General features: G+C 39.3%; 5 protein-coding genes across 5 annotated transcripts; 3 read left to right on the top strand and 2 right to left on the bottom strand.

Moving 5' to 3' along the window:
- The first annotated feature begins 6,505 nt into the window (after positions 1 to 6,505).
- ASPSYDRAFT_51855 (NADH:flavin oxidoreductase/NADH oxidase) lies at positions 6,506 to 8,161 on the top strand. Its single transcript, XM_040848372.1, has one exon. The coding sequence runs from the start codon at positions 6,958 to 6,960 to the stop codon at positions 8,041 to 8,043; it is 1,086 nt and encodes a 361-aa protein (XP_040696528.1). The 5' UTR covers positions 6,506 to 6,957; the 3' UTR covers positions 8,044 to 8,161.
- Positions 8,162 to 8,623: 462 nt separating this feature from the next.
- ASPSYDRAFT_51856 (DUF4334 domain-containing protein) lies at positions 8,624 to 9,318 on the top strand. Its single transcript, XM_040848373.1, has 3 exons — positions 8,624 to 8,726; positions 8,808 to 9,087; positions 9,152 to 9,318. The coding sequence occupies exons 1-3, from the start codon at positions 8,719 to 8,721 to the stop codon at positions 9,302 to 9,304; spliced, it is 441 nt and encodes a 146-aa protein (XP_040696529.1). The 5' UTR covers positions 8,624 to 8,718; the 3' UTR covers positions 9,305 to 9,318.
- Positions 9,319 to 9,771: 453 nt separating this feature from the next.
- On the bottom strand, positions 9,772 to 10,503 carry ASPSYDRAFT_584146 (uncharacterized protein). The gene is made up of 3 exons (XM_040849527.1): positions 10,295 to 10,503; positions 10,154 to 10,159; positions 9,772 to 10,096 (listed from the first exon to the last, which is right to left on the bottom strand). The coding sequence occupies exons 1-3, from the start codon at positions 10,321 to 10,323 to the stop codon at positions 9,856 to 9,858; spliced, it is 276 nt and encodes a 91-aa protein (XP_040696530.1). The 5' UTR covers positions 10,324 to 10,503; the 3' UTR covers positions 9,772 to 9,855.
- Positions 10,504 to 10,721: 218 nt separating this feature from the next.
- ASPSYDRAFT_1165937 (uncharacterized protein) lies at positions 10,722 to 13,150 on the top strand. The gene is made up of 7 exons (XM_040840177.1): positions 10,722 to 11,095; positions 11,171 to 11,280; positions 11,367 to 11,401; positions 11,474 to 11,711; positions 11,825 to 11,963; positions 12,018 to 12,454; positions 12,535 to 13,150. Exons 1-7 carry the CDS (start codon positions 10,914 to 10,916, stop codon positions 12,759 to 12,761), a joined length of 1,368 nt encoding a protein of 455 aa, XP_040696531.1. The 5' UTR covers positions 10,722 to 10,913; the 3' UTR covers positions 12,762 to 13,150.
- A 709-nt stretch (positions 13,151 to 13,859) lies between these two features.
- Positions 13,860 to 15,415, bottom strand: ASPSYDRAFT_1165953 (uncharacterized protein). Its single transcript, XM_040840178.1, has 2 exons — positions 14,408 to 15,415; positions 13,860 to 14,365 (listed from the first exon to the last, which is right to left on the bottom strand). The coding sequence occupies exons 1-2, from the start codon at positions 15,023 to 15,025 to the stop codon at positions 14,045 to 14,047; spliced, it is 939 nt and encodes a 312-aa protein (XP_040696532.1). The 5' UTR covers positions 15,026 to 15,415; the 3' UTR covers positions 13,860 to 14,044.
- Between the last annotated feature and the right edge of the window lie 8,270 nt (positions 15,416 to 23,685).

Below are 23,685 nucleotides of genomic sequence, written 5' to 3' on the forward strand. Positions count from 1 at the left end.
ATTTTAATTATTCTTCAGCTAGCAGTATTTTCTAATTTATTCTTAGGTTTTATTCTAGATTTATAATATAAGATATAATACCTGTTATAGTATTTCTTATATTATTAATAGTAAACTATACTATTAGTAGTAATTTAACCTAATTATCCTGGTTCTAATCTAAGTAGTGTTATAAGTACTATTTAATTAACTAGATTATTCTTTTAGTCTGTCTATCTATTTACTGGTGGTTGGCAGTTAATAGATTATATATTATTCCACAGGCTTCTATTAGTGTTTTCTAAAAATTAGATATAAATAGTTTATCTTAGTCAGATATAATTTATCAAGGCAGTCCTATCTAGATAAATACTTCTCTCAGTAGTAGCAGCACTAGCTATTCTATAGTAAGATCTTATTTTACTGGTCAGATAATTATATATTTAGTTAATTTATATACTGTTATAACTGTATCTATATAGATAATTCCTGTAATAGAATCCTTTAATAGTAGTAATCCTTGAATAAAGTCTACTATAATACTTTCCCATGGCTTTCCAGGTGTTTCCAGTATTTATATTTTTCTAAATAGTTAGTAACATACTGGCTTGTTTTAATTATACTCTTTATATTATATAATATAGTCTTAGACTTATTAATATATTTATAGAAAGTAATATACTTGTTAGACTTTTTTCTATTATTTACTTAATTCCTTAGTATTCTTTATATAGTAGGTTATAGTGCTATTAAATCACTTCCTTAACTATACTGTCAGGTACTATTATTACTCTATTCTATATAATAATTCTATTCTGTTCTTTAAGGTGCATGCTGTAGAATCTCTAGTTCTAAAGATTCTTATCAGTCTTTTACTTCCTTTTTAGTCAAACTATAAATTTATAATTATTAATTATTATTATTATAGCAAGCTAAGTATCTTAGTTAAATTAAAGTCTATCCTGGTCTTCCTTTAGTAGGTTAGCCTCTGGGTTTTTAATATTAATTATATAGTCTGGTTATTAGCTCAGTATATTAGCAGTAATATTTCTTTTTCTATTAATATACTTAATTCTAAATCTGAATTTTAAGAGATATTAAGCTTATTATATTTATTATCTAATTAGCTTCTTAGAGATTATAAAATATATTAGATTTTTATAATCTATTTATATAGTTATTTCTTCTTTTACTCCTTGGAGGTAATATCTCTAATACTTAAATCCTTTTATAATTATAAGTATCTTTTAATTATAAGTATTATAATTTTATTTAGCCTGAGTTAGTTATCTTAAATAAAAGGTAATAGATTATAATTTCCTATATTTCTCTTATTTAAGTACTAGCCCTATAGCTTCTCTAGATATATCTATCTTTATTCATGCCTTCTTCTCTAGGTTAAATAATATAAGGATAGGTAAGTCCTTAACTAATTACTTTTTTATTTTAAATACTCCTTACTCTTTAATTCTCTATATAAACAGTTAATTATCCTGCAGTAGTTTCGTGATTAATTATATAGTTTTTAAGTATTTAAATAGATATTACTAGATATATCTAGTAATTCCTAAGAACTCTTGAACTCCTTTCTTATCTTATAGCACGGGCTAGTTAGATATAGCTTTAGTTTTTTCTAGTGGGATTTCCTATTCTTTTAGAATAAAGATTATTTCTAGATATTTAATCTATTCTATATTAAATTTGTACTTTTTGATGCTCAGGGTTAACCTAGTATCTATTATTCAGGTTATAACCTTCTATATATATACTTTATATTCTCTTAGGTCTCTTAAATAGATAATAATATTATTAAAGTAAATAGTAATAAAAATATTCAAGTACTCCTGGAGTATATAAGTTATAAATCTAGTAAATTTAGCAGGTAATTACTTTAATCCTATAGATATAACTATCTATTTATAGAGTCCTAGATCTATAAGAAATACTGTCTTCTAGATATCTTCTTTACTTATATATAGGTTATAATAACCCTACTAGATATTAAAGATAGTTATAATTTTAGCTCTTTATAGTAGATCTCTTTTTTACTCTATATATAGTATCTTATTTATGTTGTTAATAGTTATATTATTAAGTTTCCAGTAGTTAATAACTATATATTATATTCTATCCTTCTTAGGCATAAATATATCTCTTAAAGATATTGATAATCTTAATTCTTGGATATACTCTACTTATAGGAATTTCTTAATAAACTCCTATTCAGCCTTAAGCTTATCTTATAATTTCTAGAACTACTTAACCTAGCTAAGGGTAGGTTCTAGCTATAGGGGTATTTTTACTTTATAGTAGGTATTATACTAAGATAATTAGTAATTAGGTTTTATAAAAAGTTTAATAAACTTATAGTATTTTTTAGGTAATTATTCTTTAACTTCTATAAGTTCTTTTTTATATATCTCTTTTAGTTTTAATTATCTAGTATTACAGCTGGCTTTCCGGGTATCTATTATTCTATTTTTAATTTTAGGGTCTAGTATCACCTGATACTCCCCTATTTTATTAATTAAAGCTCCTTATAGTATTTCCTTATTAATTAATTTAATTTCTTAGGTTTTCTTTATTATTTATAGCTGGTAGTCTTGTATAGTGACTTATCCTGTTAACTAATTAATATTAGGGTTGTATTGCTATAGCTATATTATTTTAATAACTCTATTATTCTAGCTCTCTTATATTAGGATAAGCTTAAATATAATTCTTTCTATATATTCTCCAGATCTTAGTATTAGCTTGTTAGTCTGCAGCTCTAGTCCTTTATATAGAAGTCCTTCTCTAAAACTATATACTTTTTTAATATTTCCTATAGACTTTATAGATATCTTATTTCTTTCTATAAATTTCTAGCTAATAAATTCTTCTAACACTCCTAAATCTAACAGGATCCTGGTATATATCCTATTAATTATTATATAGATAATAATTAAGGTTTTATTTTCTATAGCAGTAAGTTAAACCTTTAGTTAGTATATATTATAGTATCTTTACTTTACTTATTACTATTTTTCCTAATCTTTTTCCCCTTTTATCTTTTATAGTAGATAGTAAAAGTAATTAGTTACCCGGCAGCTGTTTTCTTTTAAGGTACTATAGTTAGGGTATCCTGGCTTGATATACTAATATTTATAATCAGGATTCTTAGTTAGATATTAGTAGCTTGATAGCTATATTATTCTTGGTTCCTCCAGGTACTAATCTACTAAATACTTATTCTGGAAATACTGTGCATATCTACTGTTATAATAAAGTAACTAATATATTTTATAATACGCGAGTGGGCTTATTATTAGGTAGTGGGTGCAGGTATAGTTTTATATATAATCTAATACTCTACTATATAGTAAGGTTCTACTAGTATTAGATATTTATTTATATTCTTCTATAAGTTATAAATTTTATTATCCATGCTCAGGATATTCAGTGAGGGTCTATTCTTAATATCTATTATATATTCTAATATAGTCTTGCTATATTTATATTATTTCTTTCTAGTAAATTAAATATACTAGCATGTAGTTATATTCTTCTTTAGTCTTTTAAGAGTTATCTTCTTTATTTCTAGTAGCTTCTTTTTTTTTATAATTCTTTAGTTACTTATTAGTGCTTTTAGTAATATCTATTACTACTAGCTATCTATAGAACTTATTAGCTAGTAAGGAGATCTTATTATCTTCTATTATTAGTTAATCTTCTTAGTTATTCTGAGGTACTTTATTTAGTAATATTTTATATAATTATTAAGTTAATCTCTTCTTCAGGTCTGTAAAGTATCCTTTATATTTCTTAGTATTATTTATAGCAGCTATAAATTACTATAGTTTTATAAAATTTTTATTATTAAGTTTTTTTATACTAGTATTAAATTTTCTTATTTTTTTCTATTTTTTATTATCTGAAAGATTTATTCTAATTATATATAATAGTACTTAAAATACTTATTTAGTATTCACTATTTTTATTCTTATTTCTATATTATTCTTATTCTGTCTAGCAGTCCTAGGAGTATCTTTATTACTTAAGAGTACTTTCTTTATAAGCTTAGTTATTATATAGATAGTATTAATTTATAAGTTATAGATAGCTAGTCTATTATTCTTTTACTTTAAATAATAGTTTCTTATTATATACCTAGTCTTATTATACTTAAAGTATTTCCTAGTAAATTTCTTCTTTTTCTTGCTATCCCTCTAGTTAGTTAGGTTTATAATAGTAGTATTTAGTTATATCTTAATATCTCTATCTTAGTCTCTTTACTATTATCTTCTGAATTAGTTTATCTTTAACTAGTCCTATTATTTCTTCTTATAATACTGTTTAACTAGTTAGTTCTTGATTCTAGATACTATATTAATTATTTTATTAAGAGTATTAGATTTTTCTAGTATATATATTATTATATTCTTGATCTCTAGTTTAAGGATCTAATAATACTATAATCTTAATATCTTATCTTCCTAGTCAAGATTTAATATAATTTAATAGAACTTTAAAGTAAGTTCTTTAATACTTATTCTTAGTCCTTATTTTAGTATATATATATATTATTCAGTAGTCTTTTCAGTATTAGGATTACTAAAGACTTTAATAATTTACTATTTAAAGCCTTAGTAATTATTAAAGATAGTATTAGTAAAGTTCTTTCTATTAGCTTATTTAGGATTTTCCTGGAAATCTTATATATATAGCTTAAACCAGTTAAATATAGGTCTACTAAGGTAGATTCTAGTAAATAAGACCTTATCTAACTTATCTATATTAAATAAGTTATTAATCTAAATATATATATCTATTAAAGTTAAGTATTATCTTAGGGTAGATTACTTATCTTTAAATACTTTAAATTTATTAGCTTTAATTCCCTTAAAAGCCTGAAATAACTAGATCTAGTTTATAAGTCTAGTAATAATACTTTTTATATATTTAAATTTATTAGTAGAGCTAGATATCTTAAATATAGTACCAGCAGCAGCCTTAGATATAGATACTAAAATATTTATATTAAATAGAGATATTCTTTTTTTATCTTGAACTAAAGATCTATTATTATTAAATAAGGTCTGCTAATCCTTCTTAAGTCTAGTTAACCTTAAGAATATTCTATAAACAAGTAGAAAAGAGTCCTTAATAGATTTATTAACTAAAGAGTTATAAGATATATTAAAATATAGATTTTTAAAAGATAGACTAGCTTTAATTCTAAAGATAATAGATACTAAGTAAAACTTCTAGATATAGTAGTAATAACTATCCTTAAATATCTAAGTAATTATATTTCTTAATTTACTATATTAAAGTATCTACTTTATTATACTAAATCACTCTCTTTATTATAATAAAGTATCTGCTTTAACTCTAGTCCTATTCTATAATAGTATTATATCACCTGATATAACTGGTCCGGATTATCTTATAACTCTGTTATAACATGATTAGGTGTCAGCAAGGCAGAATCATTGGCTGTTAGCTTCTGCTTTCTCTGACAGCATGGTATACTCCTATAACACAGCTAACAGACAGGTTATTCTAGGTTAAGCGCCCTCCCATGCTTAGATTCCAAGTATAGTATAGACAGGACTATAAAGCCCAGGAAATAGTGCAGTTTAGAATATCTAAATAAAAAAAAAAAAAAGAGAAAAGTTACTTACTACTAAAGCACCGCAGCGCTTTTAGCAAACTGAATACAGCTATACAGGCCCTAAAACTATCCCTCAGGGACACTAGTTACCTGGGACTAGTAGTCCTAAAGTACTAGGAGTGCCTGAAGGAGCTCCCTTATAAGATAAGAGGAGAGAGTATTGAAATCAGCTTGCTGAGAGAAAACAGTGAGGCTGTAGAAGGCTAGGAGATTAGAGAGTTATTTAAAGCTAACTATTATAAGTAATATCTACAGGGGAGAATGGCTACGCGTGAGAAGGGAGTCAAGACCTTAAATAATACTGGATTTCAATACTAGCCTAAGCAAGGCCAGGATTAAGTAAGTTATAGAAGATACAGGTGAAAGGAGCTGTGTTAGATATGGTTAAGTAAATTATAGAAGGTGCATGAATATAGGTCAGGGCCTGAATCCCGCATGTATTACCTCCTCCAAGCACGATATCACCAAAACAGGAAGGGGGGGGGGGTATTGTTATAGGAACTCCACTGGAGCCCTACTATTAACTCTGCCCTAGGCATTGTCTCTAAGATGTTGGCCTCAGGCATCAAAGATCACGTGTTTATCCCTGTTGGCCATGTCAGAACTCCAACAGCCCCTGCATCCTGGTTCTTCAGCTATTCCGTGTATCTAGTACGCAACTAGCTCGCTTCGGGCCTTGCCCATAACAGATAGTAAATATTATAAAAGGGGTCAAGAATCTTGAAATATTATTTTATAGGTTTACAGTTGCTTCTGATTACATAACTAATTTCAAGTCGCGGGACCGGAAGAACGAGTCTAACCGAGCTGGATTCACGGCGGGTTGCCCAGCAGATATCTCTCCGACTTGGTAAGCTAACTGTCCACTGAGATTAGAAATCAGTAGGAGAAAAAAAGAAAATTCCTTCATGTAGAATATTCGAGCGCCAATAGATGAGAGGTATAAAACCGACTCTAGCAGCGTATTTGCCTGACGTCTACCTTACCTCACCTTTATCTTGTACTGTACTGTACTATACTGTACCATCTCACTCGGAAAATCACTCAAACAAACACAATGACAAACTGGCCCGACATCCCCGTCAAGCCCGCTGCGGGCGTCTCCTTCTACACCCCGGCGCAGCATCCCCCAGCAGGGACGGCGCGCAACCCGCAGACCAGCGGAAAGCCCATCCCCAAGCTCTTCCAGCCTCTGACCATCCGCGGCCAGACCTTCCACAACCGCCTAGGCGTGAGTAACACCCCGCTTCCAGGTTATCTCACTCAGAAGAGAGGGGAGGGATGAAGGAAAGTGAAAACTAACTCAAGCACAGCTCGCCCCGATGTGCCAATACAGCGCAGACGACGGCCACATGACCCCCTGGCACAGCACCCACTACGGCGGGATCGCACAGCGCGGACCAGGGCTGATGATCATCGAGGCGACGGCAGTGGTCCCCGAGGGCCGCATCACGCCAGGCTGCGTCGGCCTCTGGAAGGACTCGCAGATCGAGCCCGTACGCCAGGTCATCGAGTTTGCCCACAGCCAGGGCCAGAAAATTGGCGTCCAGCTCGCCCATGCCGGCCGCAAGGCCTCCACGCTCCCGCCCTGGCTCGGCGGCGGCGTTGCAACTGATGCTGTCGGCGGCTGGGTGGGGAATGTGAAAGCGCCCAGCGCAATCCCATTCTCCGATGATGGCATCATTCCCTCCGCGCTGAGCGCGGAAGAGATTGACGAGCTGAAGGATGCCTGGGTGGCCGCGACGCGTCGCGCCCTGACCGCGGGGGCCGACTTTATCGAAATCCATGCCGCGCATGGCTACCTGCTCTCCTCGTTCCTGAGTCCGGCGTCGAACCAGCGCACGGACAGGTACGGCGGCAGCTTCGAGAACCGCATTCGGCTGGCGCTGGAGATTGCGCAGCTGACGCGTGACACTGTCGGTGATCAGGTTCCGGTCTTCCTGCGCGTTTCGGCGACCGACTGGATGGAGGAGGCTCAGGATAGAGCTGGCTGGAAGAGCGAGGATACGGTGCGGTTCGCGGAAGCGCTCGCGGCGCAGGGGGCGGTCGACCTGATTGACATCAGCAGCGGCGGAGTCGTGAGCTGCCAAAAGATCAAAGCGGGCCCTGCGTTCCAGGTTCCGTTTGCGGCGGCGGTGAAGAAGGCCGTTGGCGATCGGATGCTTGTTGCTGCCGTGGGCATGATCAACAATGGGGAGCTGGCGGAGCGCGTTCTGAACGAGGATGGGGTAGATGTCATTCTGATCGGCAGGGCGTTCCAGCGCGATACGGGGCTCGCGTGGCACTTTGCTAAGGACTTGGATGTGGAGATTGCCATGGCGGCGCAGATTCGTTGGGGGTTCACGAGCTTCCGCAATGCGTCTGAGTATATTCAGCCCAACTCGATGAAGGCGTCTATCTTTGACTAGGCGGATAGACCCTATTGACTATATATAGAGCTTTGCTTCATTTCTGTACTCAATAGACGTTATAGACTATAGAATTATTATCTCCTGTCTAATTGGCATCTGAAAGTTGACATGCCCGAGATTCACACATAGTTGAATATGTCTGTTCTTAGTTAGGGATGACATTCATCGTAGTCGTGTACCGAAAATATTATAGCTTCCGATGATGACATCAAGGAGACCATCTCACGTAGAATTGTGCTGAGAGGAAGTCGTCTACATAACTGTGGTAAGGGCTAGCTGCGGGAGCAGCATCACTACTGACGACGTATACATCAAGCGACGGTACAACGCAATCCCTAACAAAGTTCTTACCTGATCCATTAACGCCTCCACAAAGCTAAAAGGGGCTTATTAATAACCTATCGGAGAGTTCTTTGCAAATCCTTTGATTCTTCCGAGTCCGTTCGCCATGTCCCCGTCGAGCAGATGTGGGGACCGCGCCCTAGGGGAGCAAGCAGCCGATCCAGGGAAAAGCAAACGGCGTTTGACTTTGCCATTACATTAGTGATTACGTAGCTGTCTCTAATAAATAGCTGTCTCTGCCCAAGGATGAAATGAAGACGAGAGATTAAGTATACTATCAACTCGTGGAAATTTATCTATCGTGGCTCTGGCCTAGAACAAAAAACCAAGATGGCATCGTACGTGCACTCCTACTATAACATGACAGGGAAAAAAAAAAAAAAAAAAAAGGTTATATAACTGACCTTCTGAATACTAAGTGCAAGCGAGCAATACCTCTCCCTTATCGATAAAAGCAAGACTCCCAAAGTCGACGAGTCGACCGTGAGCGCCCTTTTCGACCAATTCCCACCTATCAAGCCCTCGACCCTCGTCGGCAGCTGGAGCGGCGGCTTCTTCGGCACGGCCCACCCGGTCGGCGACAAGCTGATCGAGATCAAATGGGTTGGCAAGGAGTTCGAGTCCACCAATGAGGTGGACCCTGTCATCGTCGAGCGCGACGGGCAGCGGTCGAGTTGGGGCCAGTGGGGGAGGGCTTCGGTGTGTTCCCCCCCCGGCTCTTTTCCAATATTATTAATGGTAATATGTAGCTAATTGCGATTAGGTGCGTGAAATGGTATACCGGGGCGTTCTCTCTGCGACGATGATCTACGACGATAGGCCTGTTTTCGACCACTTCCGCTACGTCAATGACCAGGTGCTTGCAGGGGTGATGGAGGGCAAGGCGGTTGAGGATTACTTCTATCTCAAGCGGTAGATCCAGGTTTAGTCAAGCTTAAATTGGATATGCATGCATTTTGTGTCTATATACAGTCGTACAGTCATTGAGGCCCGTTTTTTAGTATGGTCTTTAGTAACGGACTCTAATACCTCACTCGTGAGGAGGTTGTTCCTTTCAAAGCATCGCATTCCGAACTTGCGCAGCAACAGAGGGCGAAAACCCATAGTCCCCCTGCCAATCCTGCATCGTGAGTCCCGCGCGAAAGTGCAGCGCCAGATGATCCACCCGTGTCTGCCACCCCTGCAGCTGGCACCCGCAGAATCCACAGCGCGAGGCAACAGCCGGCGCGGCGTTTGTGCGCCAGCGAGGATCAGCATCCAAGGCCGCTAGCTTTTTCCTGTCTACACGGTGTACAAGCCGGAGATGCTGGACGAGGTGGTCTTTCCGTCGAAATGTGCGAGGTGGACTGCCGCTGCTGGATGTGGAATGGCATGCTTGGTGGTTATGCGCGTCGTCCAGATGCTGCAGTGTCGGCTCAGCCTCGCTGCAGTATGCGCAGTGGCGTGTGCCTGTTGCGCGCGACGTGGTTAGCCCGTCGCCCGGGCTGCAGGCCCATTCCTCCAGGCTGAGATGGAGCGAGCGCTCGTGGCGTTGCCAGTCGTGTTTGGTTTTGAAGGTGCTGTTGCAGAATGTGCATGGGAAGATACGATCGTTTGCTGGGTGCGATGGATTGATGGGTTGGGAGCGGCTGGTGCATTTGCTGGTTCCTCAGGTTGTAGAACAGCACGGTCAAAGGGAGCGGCGGCAACAGCGCTCTCGTACGGTGGCCTAGCTTCCAAAGGGTAATTAAGTGCTGCCCTGCTATAGTGGGTTGAGACGGCCTACCACGCGCTGTGTGAGCGAGCTTGATTAGCTTGATTATTCAGTGTACTGATTGTGGTCCGAAATGGCCTCGGAAACGGATCAGGATCCATGTTGAAAAAGCAGAAGAGCGAATCAAATGAAAGACTGGATTCTTGAACTGACAAAATAAAGTTCTTCAAGGTTAAATACATTCCTCCGAGACCTGCGCCCTACGCCCCACCGCGAACCACGGGCCACCTGCCCCTTCCCGACACAGCTCGGTAGCTTAGGCCTGCACGGTCAGCGCAGCGTCATAGCCCGCAATCAGTGGCGGCCAAACATGACCATGTCCGCAGCCTCCTGCAACCCCGGATTGGTTGGGGGCAGGCGGTTCCCCATCTGGCGCATTTGCATGCACGCCGCGATCGGAGAGAAGTGCGGTACACCGAGGCAGGAGGCAAAGTGGTGTAGGGCATGGACCAAGCGGATTATTAGGTCATCACAGGAGGAAATTCATGCTCCCTACCCTCCTACCCAGCGGAGATAAACAGGGGCGGCGGAGGCAAGAGGCGACTGGGGCGTAGTCCGTCGTCCGTCGGATTGTTCCAAGCCAGACCGGGATCTGGATCCTGCCGATCAATCCTCGCATACGTGGGCGGGTCTATTTAAGGCCTAATCAGCCTGATTCGGGATGCTCGCTGCAGGGAACAAGCAGCGCTCTAGTCTATCCCCTACAGCATGGCTCAACGCGAATCTTCTCATGTTCAGCCATCTCAGGGCCTCACTCGATGCTGGACCCTGAATGACGGCTACTCCTTCTCCAGCAGTCGAGAGCTCCACCAGCGCCCAGACGACGGAGGCGGCCTCTGAAGCCTCCAGGTTCACAGTGACATGGGAAGAGCCCGACCCGGCCAATCCACGCAACCTTGGCCTCGCGCGGCGTTGGCTGATTGTGATTCTCGTCTCCACGGGGTCTCTATGTGTGTATGTGTTTTTTCTTCTTCTCCTAACACCTGGCGCCAATCTGCCTATTTTGACTGAAGCTGACGTGAAAGGAAGCACGTGTGCGTCGTCGATATACACCACCACGTACGCGCAGGTCACTGAAGAATTCCGCATTTCGCAGATTGTGGCCACTCTGGGCCTTTCTTTCTTTATCTGGGGGCTTGGTAAGATTCCCGGATCCGTGACGCCTACCTAGAGATGGTAAGTAACAGACTGCGCGAGGCTGTTTCTAACTCTTGCCCTTTTATAGGATTCGGTCCGCTCGTCCTAGCTCCTTTATCCGAGGTACTCATTTTCTATTTCCTTTTCCTTTTCTATTTGAATCTCGAGGTAACCAGCGATTTATCCCCATGCTAGTCCTATGGCCGCCGCCTGATATACATCTGCTCCCTACTCTTGTTCCTGATCTGGCTGATCCCCTGCGCCGTGGCGCAAAACGTCCAAACGCTCATCATTGGCCGCCTCTTCAGCGGCCTTGCCGGCAGCGCCTTTCTCAGCGTCGCCGGCGGGACCGTGGCCGACTTGTTCGCCCGACATGAGCTGGCGGCGCCGATGATGGTGTACACGGCGAGTCCGTTTATCGGGCCCGAAATTGGTCCTTTGTAAGTTTTGCAGTTTCTGCTGGTGTAAATTCTACACAACTAACTAACCATGGGTCTCGTGTGTCTAGGGTCGGCGGGTTTGTCAACCAACTTACAGACTGGTAAGCTGTCTTCCAACCATTAGCATATATGTCCGTGTCTCTGACATCATCATCATGGCGCTGGTCGTTTTGCCTGCTCATGATCTGGACTGGTGCGTTGCTGATCGCGGTGATTGCCTTTGTCCCGGAAACCTACCATCCTATGTAAGCAGCAGCTCCCAACCAACGCACTCAGCTCACTCTTGCTAACAAGAACAGCATCCTCAAACGCAAGGCCCAAAAACGCCGCGCCGAGACAGGCGATGAAAGGTGGAAAAGCCCCATGGACCAGAGCAACTCCAGCGTAGCCGGAAGCATCCTCCGGTCCATGTACCGGCCGATCCTCCTGCTTGTCCTCGAGCCCATGTGCCTGAACCTGTGCATCTTCTCCGCCATTCTCCTGGGCATTTTGTATCTGTTCTTCGGCGCATTTCAGCTGGTCTTTGGCGCGGTGTACGGCTTCTTGCTGTGGCAGCGTGGCTGCAGCTTCCTGGGGCTGCTAGTCGGTATGATTTGCGCGATATGCACCGATCCGCTCTGGCGCCGCAATTATGAGAGGCTGGAGCGCGCGGGCATGTCCGGGGACACGAAGGTGGAAGCAGCAGAGCACAGCTCCCAGGTCCCTGAGCACCATCCCGAATGGCGTCTCCCTCCAGGTATGTCTGAAACCTTCAGGACAAGGCACAATGACACAAGTTGGATGGAGAAGACAAGGCTAACCCCGTCCATCCAATAGCCATTGCAGGGGCACCCTTGGTCACCATAGGGCTCTTTATCTTCGCCTGGACCATCTACCCGGACGTCCATTGGATCGGCGCAATCATCGGCAGCGCTGTCTTTGGAGCAGGGTATGCATATCATATCACACTACCCTACCCTTCCCTATCGTATCCGCCTTCGTACGTTGAACAGAACAATCCTCGCCTCGAGGCCGGACACGCCCGCAAGCTCTGGCAGCTTTAGCACAATTGCCGAGATCTCCGCCAGGACCGCACGGCGGAGATGCGGCTGTCCGAACAGGAAGCCGTTCTTCGCGTCGTGTAGCGCGCAAACGGGGTTGCAGAATGCGTTGACGGCCAGCTTCTCGAGCTGCGTCTGCAGGAGGTCTGTGTAGGTGTGTGCGGTCGTCGAGAGGCGTGTGGAGAGAGGGAGTGCGCGGAGCATGTACATTGCTCCTCCTCGTCCTCCTCGTCCTCCTCCTGCTGCTGCTGCTGCGGTTTTACTTTCTGTTTCTTCTGATTCGTAGATGTCTACTTTGTGTGTGGCGGCGGCATTCTCCCGGGGCACCGCACCCAGCGAGATGGATGCCGCGCCGGTATGCGTGGCATTGAACGGCGAGGTGAGCGTGAACCCGTGCGAGATGACGCCGACAAGGTAATGCGGGCGAGTCCGGGGAGCCGGGAACAGGCGCTCGTTGACCTCATCGAGCGTACCGCAGCCGTTCTGTAAGAAGAGGATCGTGGACGAGGGTTTCAGGCGCGCGGTGAGGGGGCGCAGGGCGGGACCGTCTGCGTTGCTTTGACTGTCACGATGAGATGGTCAATTGTGTCGTCGTAGGCACGGGCTGCCGTAGATACGGAGGGGGAGGGGCTCTGCCATTTTCCGTCTTTGTAAAGTTCTGCCGAGTAGCCGCCGTGGCTAACTGTCGTCCCTGCCAGTGTCCGGAGGTTGATCTGGCGGTTGTTTCGCAGGAACTCGTCGTAGAGCGACTCGCGGTGGAGGAGGAGGGTAACCGCAGGGGCGTTGGGAGTCTCCTGGAGGCCGTGAGCTGTGAAGGTGCCGATACTTCCAAGGCCGAGAACGTGGATTCGGGGTAGGGGGACACGCATGCTCAATTGAGAGTATTTCGAGAACAAGTGGTTGTGGATTTTTGATACTGTCATCCTGGAGTGCAGAGAGTCGAAATGCTCAGTCTTCCATCCACGCCCTACGCCCTACGGCCTACGCCCTGCAGCAAAGATTAATTCTTCTATCTCCCTATACCTAGCAACTAAAAGGCAGCAGATAGGACGCCCGATCGCGCCCATAACATACATGCTGGCAATTATTTTAAGGACACGTCTGTAGGAACTGGGCATCATCAAACACTTCCTAAGCACGGATTCCTCTCGTTCAGCAGCAGACTTTCAAGGTCACACTCCATAACCAAACAGCAGATAGGGATAGTCTTCATATCATGATATAATTTATGGCATGTGCGTACCTCCAGCAAGGGGAAAGAACAGGGTTAAAACAAATATGAAAATTCAATTCTCTGGTCCAGGAGCTCTAGCCCCCTCAGCAGCACCTCCTCCTCCCTCCTCCCCATGAGCACCACAATGCAGCTGCCGAAACGACAACATCCACTCGGGATTATCTGCGATGGTCTGGTTCCACGCATCCTCCGAATCATACAGCAGGCGCCGCGACTCCTGCTGAAACATATCATCGCTTGGAATCACGCGCCGCTCCATTTGCTCGCGCGCAAACCGGCTCAAATGCAGCGTCAGCACCTGCGTGAACGAGCTTAGCTGCTCCGGCGCAACTCCCGGCGGCGCGACCGTCTGCAGTGGCGGGGCCACGCTGGGCTACGCCGGCGCCGCGAGGCTACTCGCCTCGATCTGGTCGACAGTCCCGTAGCGCGCCCGCGATGTGATCTGTGCAAAGCGGTCCTGCACATCGCAGTTTGTCGCGGAGAAGGGAATCATGCTGTGCGACTCCAGGGCGATCAGGTATGGCGGTAGGGCGTTGGCGGCTAGGCCCGCAAAGTCGGCCGGGAACTCGTGCTCGCCGTCCCAGTCGGCCATCGTCTGCCCCGTGCGGAAGTGCTCAGCCAGGTGGTCGACGCGCTCTTCCCAGGTACTCAGGCGCTGGTCGCAGAGCCCGCAGCGGCTCGAGACCGCGGATCGGCCGATCTTCCAGCTGTCCTGATATGGACAGCTGGAGACGCCGTGGACGAGGCGAAGATGCTGCGCGAGGTGGTCCTTGCGGCGGAATGAGCGGCGCGCGCCAGACTCGTCTTGACACGCCGTTTCGGCATGCTGGGTGAGGTGCTCGGCGTCGGGGTTGTCGGCGCCGCAGAATGCGCACGACGTTTCCTGCAGCGACGAAGCTGGATTGTGGACGACGGTCCCAAAAGGCGCGCAGTGCCACGCCTCCAGCGTGACATGTAGAGACTTTTCGTGTCTTGCCCAGTCGTACTTGCTCTTGAAGCGATCGCAGCAGAACGTACAGCAGTAGCGGCGCATCGCATTCGTGCTACCCTGCTTCTTGGCCCGACTGGCAGTAGGTTTCCGCTTGCGGATGCTACCTCGATTCTCCTTGGGCCCCAACGCACCACTGGCGGACGAGTTAGAGTGAAGTGACTGCTGTGAGCCGCGAGAGGATGCACCAGACTCGCTGCTCGTGGTCGAGGGCGCTCGTCTGTAGTGCTGGAATGCATCACCGGCATTCGTGTTGTCGGTGGCCAGCGAGTTCTCTGCTCCCTCGAGAGTATTGAGGATGTCGGGTATCAATGCTGGCTCCTCCTCCGGTGGGGAGTTCCTCTATCTTTCTATCGGGTTGACTGCATTTGGTATGACGACTGGCCCTGCTGATCCCGCGTGTCGCGTAAGATATCGACTTCGCCGCCGCGGAAGCTGGCGGTTCTGCTAACTGATACGAGTCGAATCATTGATATAGTAGCTACAGTCATTAGTTACTCCAGAATTCCCCGTCGGGGCGTGGAGTGCATCAAGGTCATCTGCAGACCATGAACTGTTGTGAGTAGGCTCCAACACCGCAGATTGCGGCTGGTGCGAAGAGTCCAGCCCAAGCGCTCCTGTCTTGAACCAGATCTCTGATTTATCCTGTCCGGTAGCACTACCGGGGAATTCAAATTGACCAAGTTCATCTGTCGACCTTTAGTGACCGATAGTATACCCCTTCAACGCCGAACTTACCATTAGTCAGCGCCCGCTCGGTCATTCCTTGTACCATTCCTTATTTCCTAATTATCTCTTGTTTCTTTAGTATTTAGTGGTGTATCGCTCCTAGATTTAATGACGCAGACCTTCAAGTTCTGATGGTTGTGTATCGAATATTATACGCCACGAAGTTCGACATCATCCGTTTGTGCTTGTCTCGGCAAGACGAGATGGACAATTGTTGTACAACCAATTGCGTGAATCCAGCTTGGTTAGACTCATTCTTCCAGTCCCGCGACTCAAAACTAGTTATGTAATCAGAAGCAACCATTAACGTAAATCCCGGGTGAGAGGGTAGGTGGCATCAACATTGAAAGCGGGTCCTGCCACCCGCGAGTCAGCTGACCGCGTGGAATTTGACATTACCCCTAGTATGTAAATTATTTAAATAACTGTAAATTCCTTAAATTTTAATAATCAGATTTTAGCTTCTTTTCTTCTGAAATCTTTTAAGACAGCTCGCGAAGTACTTAACAGCTGCTTGATAGCTGTTTATAATGGATCTTAAGGATCCCAGCTTCTTTTTACAAGATGATCTCTTTAAATTAATTAAAAGTAAATTAAGCGAGTAATTATATAATATATACTATTAAAAGTAGTTATAACTGGTTGTCAAGCTCTTGCTAACTGATTAGAAGGATAAAAATATTCTAGTTCTACTTACTAATACTTTAAGGAACCTATTAAAGATTTTAAAGTTAGAATATAGTAATAATCTTCCGGAATATCCATTAACTAATCCTAATGGATATAGCTATGTTATAAACATGCCTCCTAATTAATAAAGGGAAACTGTTGAGGATATAATTAATAGTATAAGTACTTGTCAAGTGCTTGTCGAGCAATTATTAACTACTTAATAGATCTAATATTATACTTAATAAAAATATTATAATAGGCCTTATAGTCAGTCTTTATTTCTTAGAATATCTTACTTCAGTATATCCTATTAATACTCGGGAGTAAAGATCTATAAACATGCAAGTATACAGCTTAAGAATATATATCATACTTATCTTATAGATGATTTATAGTCTACTTTATAAGGTATTTAACTTAGAATTAATAAAATTCAGAGAGATACAACCAAAGATACTATATATAGATATAAAGTACTTGGCAAGTACTTAGTAACTGTTTTCTAACTACTTGCTAATAGGTTTTACCGCGCGGTAAAGAATCTCTTTAAAACCTAATAATCTTATTATAAATTTCAAGATTCTTGCCAGGTATAACTAGCCCCGTCTTCTATTCTAGTAACCTAACTACTTATAGATTACTTATTAACTGCTTGCTAATTAAATATAGAATCTATTAGGTAGCTTTAACTCTTATATTAAGTATATAAATGCACCAGCTGATCCTGCTGGTTATTATACCTATTAAGTTCCTAAAAACAGCTCTATTTATTATCAGTTTCTTAAACGCCTGTTTAATAGTGAGATTATTCTTAATATAGAGGAATGCGGCACTATTAAATCAGTTAAATCAAAGTCACTTTTCTGTAGTAAGTATTTATAAAGTACTTTCTTACTATTTACTAACTACTTACTAAGTTCTTAATTAGCCTATGATCACCCCCAAGGGCCTGGGAAATTAGTACATGCTAAATACAAGGTTACTTTTCACTGGTTAATCCCTATAGATCTTGATTATAACCTATATTTTATCTTTATATCTCATAGTATCTATACACATACTCCTCCACCTCCTTGAAAGACTCCAGCTAAAATCATGAATAGAATTCTGTAATTAATTAATCAGGCTTGAAGCCTAAGTTTAATACTTAGTAAGTGCTTTGAAAGCAGTTTTTAATTAATCACTAAGTAATTAATAATAACTATATAGATACTTTTTTAAAGAGTCCAGCACTACAGTTATTTTATACTGAATATAACTGTTATATAATTCAGCAGATTCATGATAGTTTCTTAAACCTAGACCTAATTAGGGCTATTATTAGGAAACAGCGCCTTTTATATTATCCAGCAGGTCAGGATATTAATAGTATAATTTTTAAATTAGGAAAAAATATAAATCTTCAGGTAAGTACTTCACAGCTGGTTTCTAACTATTTAGTGACTAATTATATATTACTTAGGAGTATGTGCAGGAGATTTATTATAATAATAATCAGATTTTTATTATCTGTATTCTTAAAGACCAAGCTGAACTCCTCCATACTTTACCTTCAGTTAAGATTAATATATTATATAAGCGTGTTTAATCTAAAGAGCTAAAAGAGTTGGTATTTACTGCATACATGAATAATTAGAAGAAAAGTATATAAAGTAACTTTATAGCTGCTTATTAAACACTTACTAACTACTTGAAAAATAGTTATTACCCTTTGCCATGTCTTCATGACTGAGGACACCACGGAAGGCTATTATATTCTATTTAAAAAGGTTTATAATATTATATACAAGTTAACTGGTAAAAAGCTTACCTTTCATGCTATATATAGTACTGGACTTCATACCCTAGTAATGGATATAGATAATAAACAGATTAAAGGTATTTCCTAACCTCTTTTAAAGTACTTACTAAGTAATAACTAACTACTTAATAATAGGGCTATCTCAGTTCTTGATAGAGATTAATCTGGAATAATATTCACAACTCTGGCTCTTAAAGAATATTCTTATTCTATATCAGGTGCATTTCCTTCGAGGAATTCGTGAAACTATTCACAAAAATTCTCTAAATCAACATCTCAGGGCACGAATAGCAGCACTTCTAGATTATAAATCTAAGAAGGATTACTAAAAATAGTATAATTATCTAATTTATAAGTACTTTCTAACTGGCTAGTAAGTACTCTTTAAGTACTTGCTAATTAATTATCTTTAGAGCATGAGCACCCGGCAGTTCAGAACTAGGCTTGATATAAGAAAGGTACAGTTATTACAGCAGGCCTGAACAAGCATTACTCTCTTATTCTATATTATATTTTTAATCTAGTTTAGAAGAGTATAAATATAGTTAAGTAAATATATAATAAGTCTAATTACTATAGAAAGCACTTAACACTCTTGTAAGCAATTTTCAAGTAAGTACTAAGTATTTTTTAAGTACTTAGAAGGTGCTTGCTAATACTTACTAAATATATATAGATTATAGAAGCTAGATATACAAGATATCCAGTAAAATCAAGTATATAACTCTTACAGTCTACAACACTAGTATGCAACTCAAACTCTTGAAACCAGTTATCTTAATCATATAGCTTGATCTGGTATGTCTTGTCTCAAGTACTTGTAAAACACTTAACAAGCACTTTATAAGTACTTATACTAAGTATTCTATAGAGCTAGCTTAGCAAGAGGAAGAATCTAACTCTTCTAAATTAAATATTCTAGATAAAGACTAAATATTCTTCCTATCTTCTAGCAGTGGAAGGCTATTACAAAGAATACTAAGTCATAGAGATAGCTAAAGAGGTAGTCAAAGCTAGCAAGGAAGCTCACGCGCAAGATTAAGATAAGATTTATATCTAAGTACTTAAAAACTACTTATAAATTACTTACTAAATACTCTTCTAGCTCCTCTTAAGTTAGTCTTTAAAGAGTTACTGCTGCTAATTTCTATAAGTAATCTTAAAGTACTGAGCTTCAGAGATTAGAGGAAGAGTTAAAAATTCAGAATTTAAGGGCTGAAGTACTTACAAAGTAGATTAAGAATAGAAGAATAGAGCAAGAGTTATATGAATTAGAGCTAGAAAATAAAGAGTAGTTTTAATTATTAATCAGTTTCTAAGTACTTATAAAGTAGTTGTCGATTGATAATATCTGTTGTGAAGATATATATTTATAATATATCTATTATACCTGACCACAAACCTATCAAAATCCGCTATGGTACTACTAGAATTGTCTATTTAATTACTTTATAAGTGCTTTTCAAGTGCTTTGTAAGTACCTTATATCACCTAAAGCATAGTTTCACTACTTTCTACACTTACTTTTATCCTTTAAAACTACATGTATACATTCGACGGTAAAGGTATTGAAAGCAAAAAAGCGGTAAGATAGATACAGACATAAATTCCACGTGGAATCTGGGGCACGGACTAAATTCCACCCGCCTGGCTGCCTGAGGCAGACTAGTGTGTTGATGCTAGCTTTTAGCGCGTCGAACCTAACTGGTTTCTGATCCCGGGCGGTAGGTGCGTCCCGGGCGGAAGGTAGTTTTCTTATCCACCCCACTGCTATACGAACTTTCGATTCTAATAACTCTATCAATTCTTATTCAAATTTATTAAACTAAGGATAATTAGGAACCTGATAACTTGTTCTTTTATAGCCTTGTATTCCGCAATTCGTACATCTTGGTGGGGTGCGCCTAGGTCTCTCTGAAGTTGGAAGGGTACTGGAGCTTGACCCCCCCTCACTAGCTTGTAATTCATTACTTCTTAATAAAATAAGGTCCCTAGCTTCTTTAAATAAGAGACTATCTGTAGGAGTTATTAGACGCCGAGAGCGTTTCTTTTTTAGGAGGCTATCTACTATAAATAAGTAGAGAATACTGTTTTCCTGTACTAGTGTCAAGGGTAGGAGAAATAGGTAATGGTCAGGTAGGGAATCTATCTCGAAAGGGTGACGGGTTGACTGAGAATTATGAATTAACATTAACTAATCCTTGCTCTTCCTAATTACTGGGGACTCGCAAGATAATAAGATAATTAGAATAGTAGATACAGTAATAATGAAGTTATAGGATCGAGAGTCATGAGATTATATGAATTAGATCTTTGCAGGGTGTCCCTGATACCCATTTGGGAGTGTCCCGACGGTGTTCCGTGATAACTAGTAAGCTAGCATTATAGATAGCTATCTTACAGCCCTTTATAAATTCATCCAGTGCCTGCTTTAAGGGGGTTAGGGGACTTCTAGAGCCCTCTTTTAGAAGTTTCTTGACTGATAAAGCTTTTTAATGTACCTGGCGGACCGTGTAAGGTGTATAGAGTTGAGAGGAAGGGATTGAAGTATTATCTCTACTAGGGGGGGGTATTAGAGTTAATAATCTTAACTGCAGTCTATCCAGTACTGAAGCAGGTGAAAATGGAAGTAATCTAGTTACCTTAAACCTGCTTTGGATATTCTTTATTATAAAGACTTTCTTATAGGCTTCTGGATAGACCTTCAAGAAATCAAGCTTATTAATAATATTAGATCCCAGGCGTGCTTTCTGCTTGATTAGGGTTCTATATACCCTCTTCAAGGGGCCAAAATAACCCACATCCAGAGATTATAAGAGATAAGATAAATAAGAAGGCATGCAGATAGGGATTATATTATTATTCTTATGTGATAACATCCTGGGGTTCGGTAAATATCAAGGTTGTTGAAATGCCGGAGTGCAGCCTGAAGGCTCACTCCCGGTATTCTTGTTATTCTAACTACGTCTACCTAAGCTTCCTATATATAGTCGAGCTGAGCTATCAGTAATAGAACTACCTGATAGTAGACCTTCTCTGATATTCTATTATTAAATTATCCAAAGACAGGACTTCGCGGGTATTAATATCTTTAATATATATTAGAGGTATTGATATTACTATATACTAACTCAGGGAATCATATCCTCTCCTACTTAACTAGCTATCTACCTGGACAGTCTATAATTTATTATCCAAGTAAATATATATTTACCCTGAATATAGAATCAGCTGCTAATAATTATTAATATATCTAGTACTAGACTATATAAATATTAATTCCCTGTTAAAAATAGAGAGTTATAGATTATTATTAAATCTTATTATTCTAAGATTTAACCAGGCTGTACTTAAGAAGTCTTATTATTCTTATTAGTCTAGCTATTATCTATAAATTAAGGTAAAAAGAAGTTAAAACTAAGTAATTAAAAGCTTAATTAAATATTATCTTATTCTAGATAAGCTGAAATTAGATATAAAATAGATAGTAGAATTAAGGAAATACTTTATTAAGAGCTTCTCCATATTTATATTAGACTAGTATAAAAAGAATAAGTATAAAGAAACTATCTACTATAATTTTAAATATTCAGGGTATAGGATTCTCTATAGTAATAGATTTATTAAGTAAATTAATAAGTCTTTATTATAATTAAGAGAATTTTCACATGCCTGGGTATTAATATACTTACCTTTATATTTATATCTTACCCTATTAAATCTCCTCTTCTTCTATTTTCTTTCCTATAACCACTATCTTTTCTTAGACTAGAAGTCTTATTAAACTACTTAATTAGTTATACTCCTATCTCTTCTTTATATTATTATTCTAAAGTCCTTGCTTCTTTCTAATATTATATTCCCTACTATTACTTACTATATCTTAAAGCTTAGTTTTCTCTTAAAAGAGTAAGTCTACTAAAGTCTTATCTTATATTTAATCTAGTATCTCAGCTCCTAACTTAATAATTATTAGTAAGTCCCTTATTTAGTCCTGTCTAATATAGATACTAATATATTTTATCTTTCTAATATAGCTCCTAGCTTTAAAGCTATCTAGATCTTTTTAAAGATCTATAAATCTAACTAGTCTTTAGACTATTATAATTATCCTGTTATAAAAACTCTAAAAAGAGTCTATCAGGAGGGTAGTTATACTCTTTATCTTTATAATAAGAAGCTGTCTAAGGAACAAGTATATACTTACTATTAGATTAGGGGAGTATTCTAATCCTATATTATTAGTCTAGAGTACTGAGATAGTGCTGTCTAGTATAAGATATATTTAAATTATATATAAACTGGTAATAATAGTAAATATTCTATTTATATCTCTTAAGGACTTAATAATTAGATCTCTATATATACTAAGTAAGTTATTATCTATCCTTATCTAGCTCTTATCTTTTCTAGCTTTATTAATAATAGCCCTGATAGAGAAATCCAGTAGTCTAGTAATCTGGAGAAGGCTAGAAGATATTTAAAAATATATAAAGCTTTACTAATATTAATTTATTCTAAGCCTATCCTGTATCCTGGAGAGATGCCCTTGCCTATTATTAAATTATCTATAGAGTAAATTTTAGATTTATTAAGATTATCTTAGAATCTGTTAAATAGAAAGATTCTTATATAGAGAATCTTATTATTCTTATAGTATAATTCTAATTTTCTTTTTAAGACTATTCAAGATCTCTAAACTTTTCAGGCTATTATTATCTCCTATCTTTATATACTTAGTATTATTAATTCTATTAGCTAGTATAAGTTTTAGATAAGAGAAGCCTATTATCTCTTAATTAATATATACTCCTGTTCTTACTCTCTATTCCTTCTTTATTAATTTAATATAAGCTATAAATATTCTAGATAATAAATTATTTATTAAGGGTTCTTCTTTATTCTTCTATCTAGTTTTAGTCCCTGAATATATTACTCAGAAGCCTCTATCTAGTCCTGCTATAGATAGTAATAAGTCTAAGAAGGAGCTCTTAAAGAAATAGTAATATTATTCTTCTAGATTAGCTAGAAAAAGAACTAAGACAGCCCTAGCTATACTGAAGGCTCCTGTACTAGTTACTATTAAAGATAATAATAATAGTACTAGCTTTACTCCAGAGGCTCTGATAACTAGTGCCTTATATATAGGGTCTGTTAAGCTAGTTAATAATATTTTTATTCCCTATTTAGATAAGATAGCCACTAGTAAATATAATAAGGAGACTAATAATAGTAAAGGTAATAATAATAATAATAATAAAATAAATAATTTTACTAATATTAAAGAGACTTAGATATTTTTACTAAGATTTTCTTTCCTATTTTTCCTAGGCTGGTACCTAAATCTATAGATTTTATTAGTTAGCTAGCTATTAGTCTTATTATAGAGTAGTTTTCTTAATTTCTAGCTATAAATAAAGTTACTAAGATCTATCTCTATACTTATATANCTTTTCTTTAGTAAGTCTATCCTGATTACTCCTGATAATATAGAATAACTATA

The sequence above is a fragment of the Aspergillus sydowii genome (assembly GCF_001890705.1).
Source record: "Aspergillus sydowii CBS 593.65 unplaced genomic scaffold ASPSYscaffold_19, whole genome shotgun sequence".
Taxonomy (NCBI): domain Eukaryota; kingdom Fungi; phylum Ascomycota; class Eurotiomycetes; order Eurotiales; family Aspergillaceae; genus Aspergillus; species Aspergillus sydowii.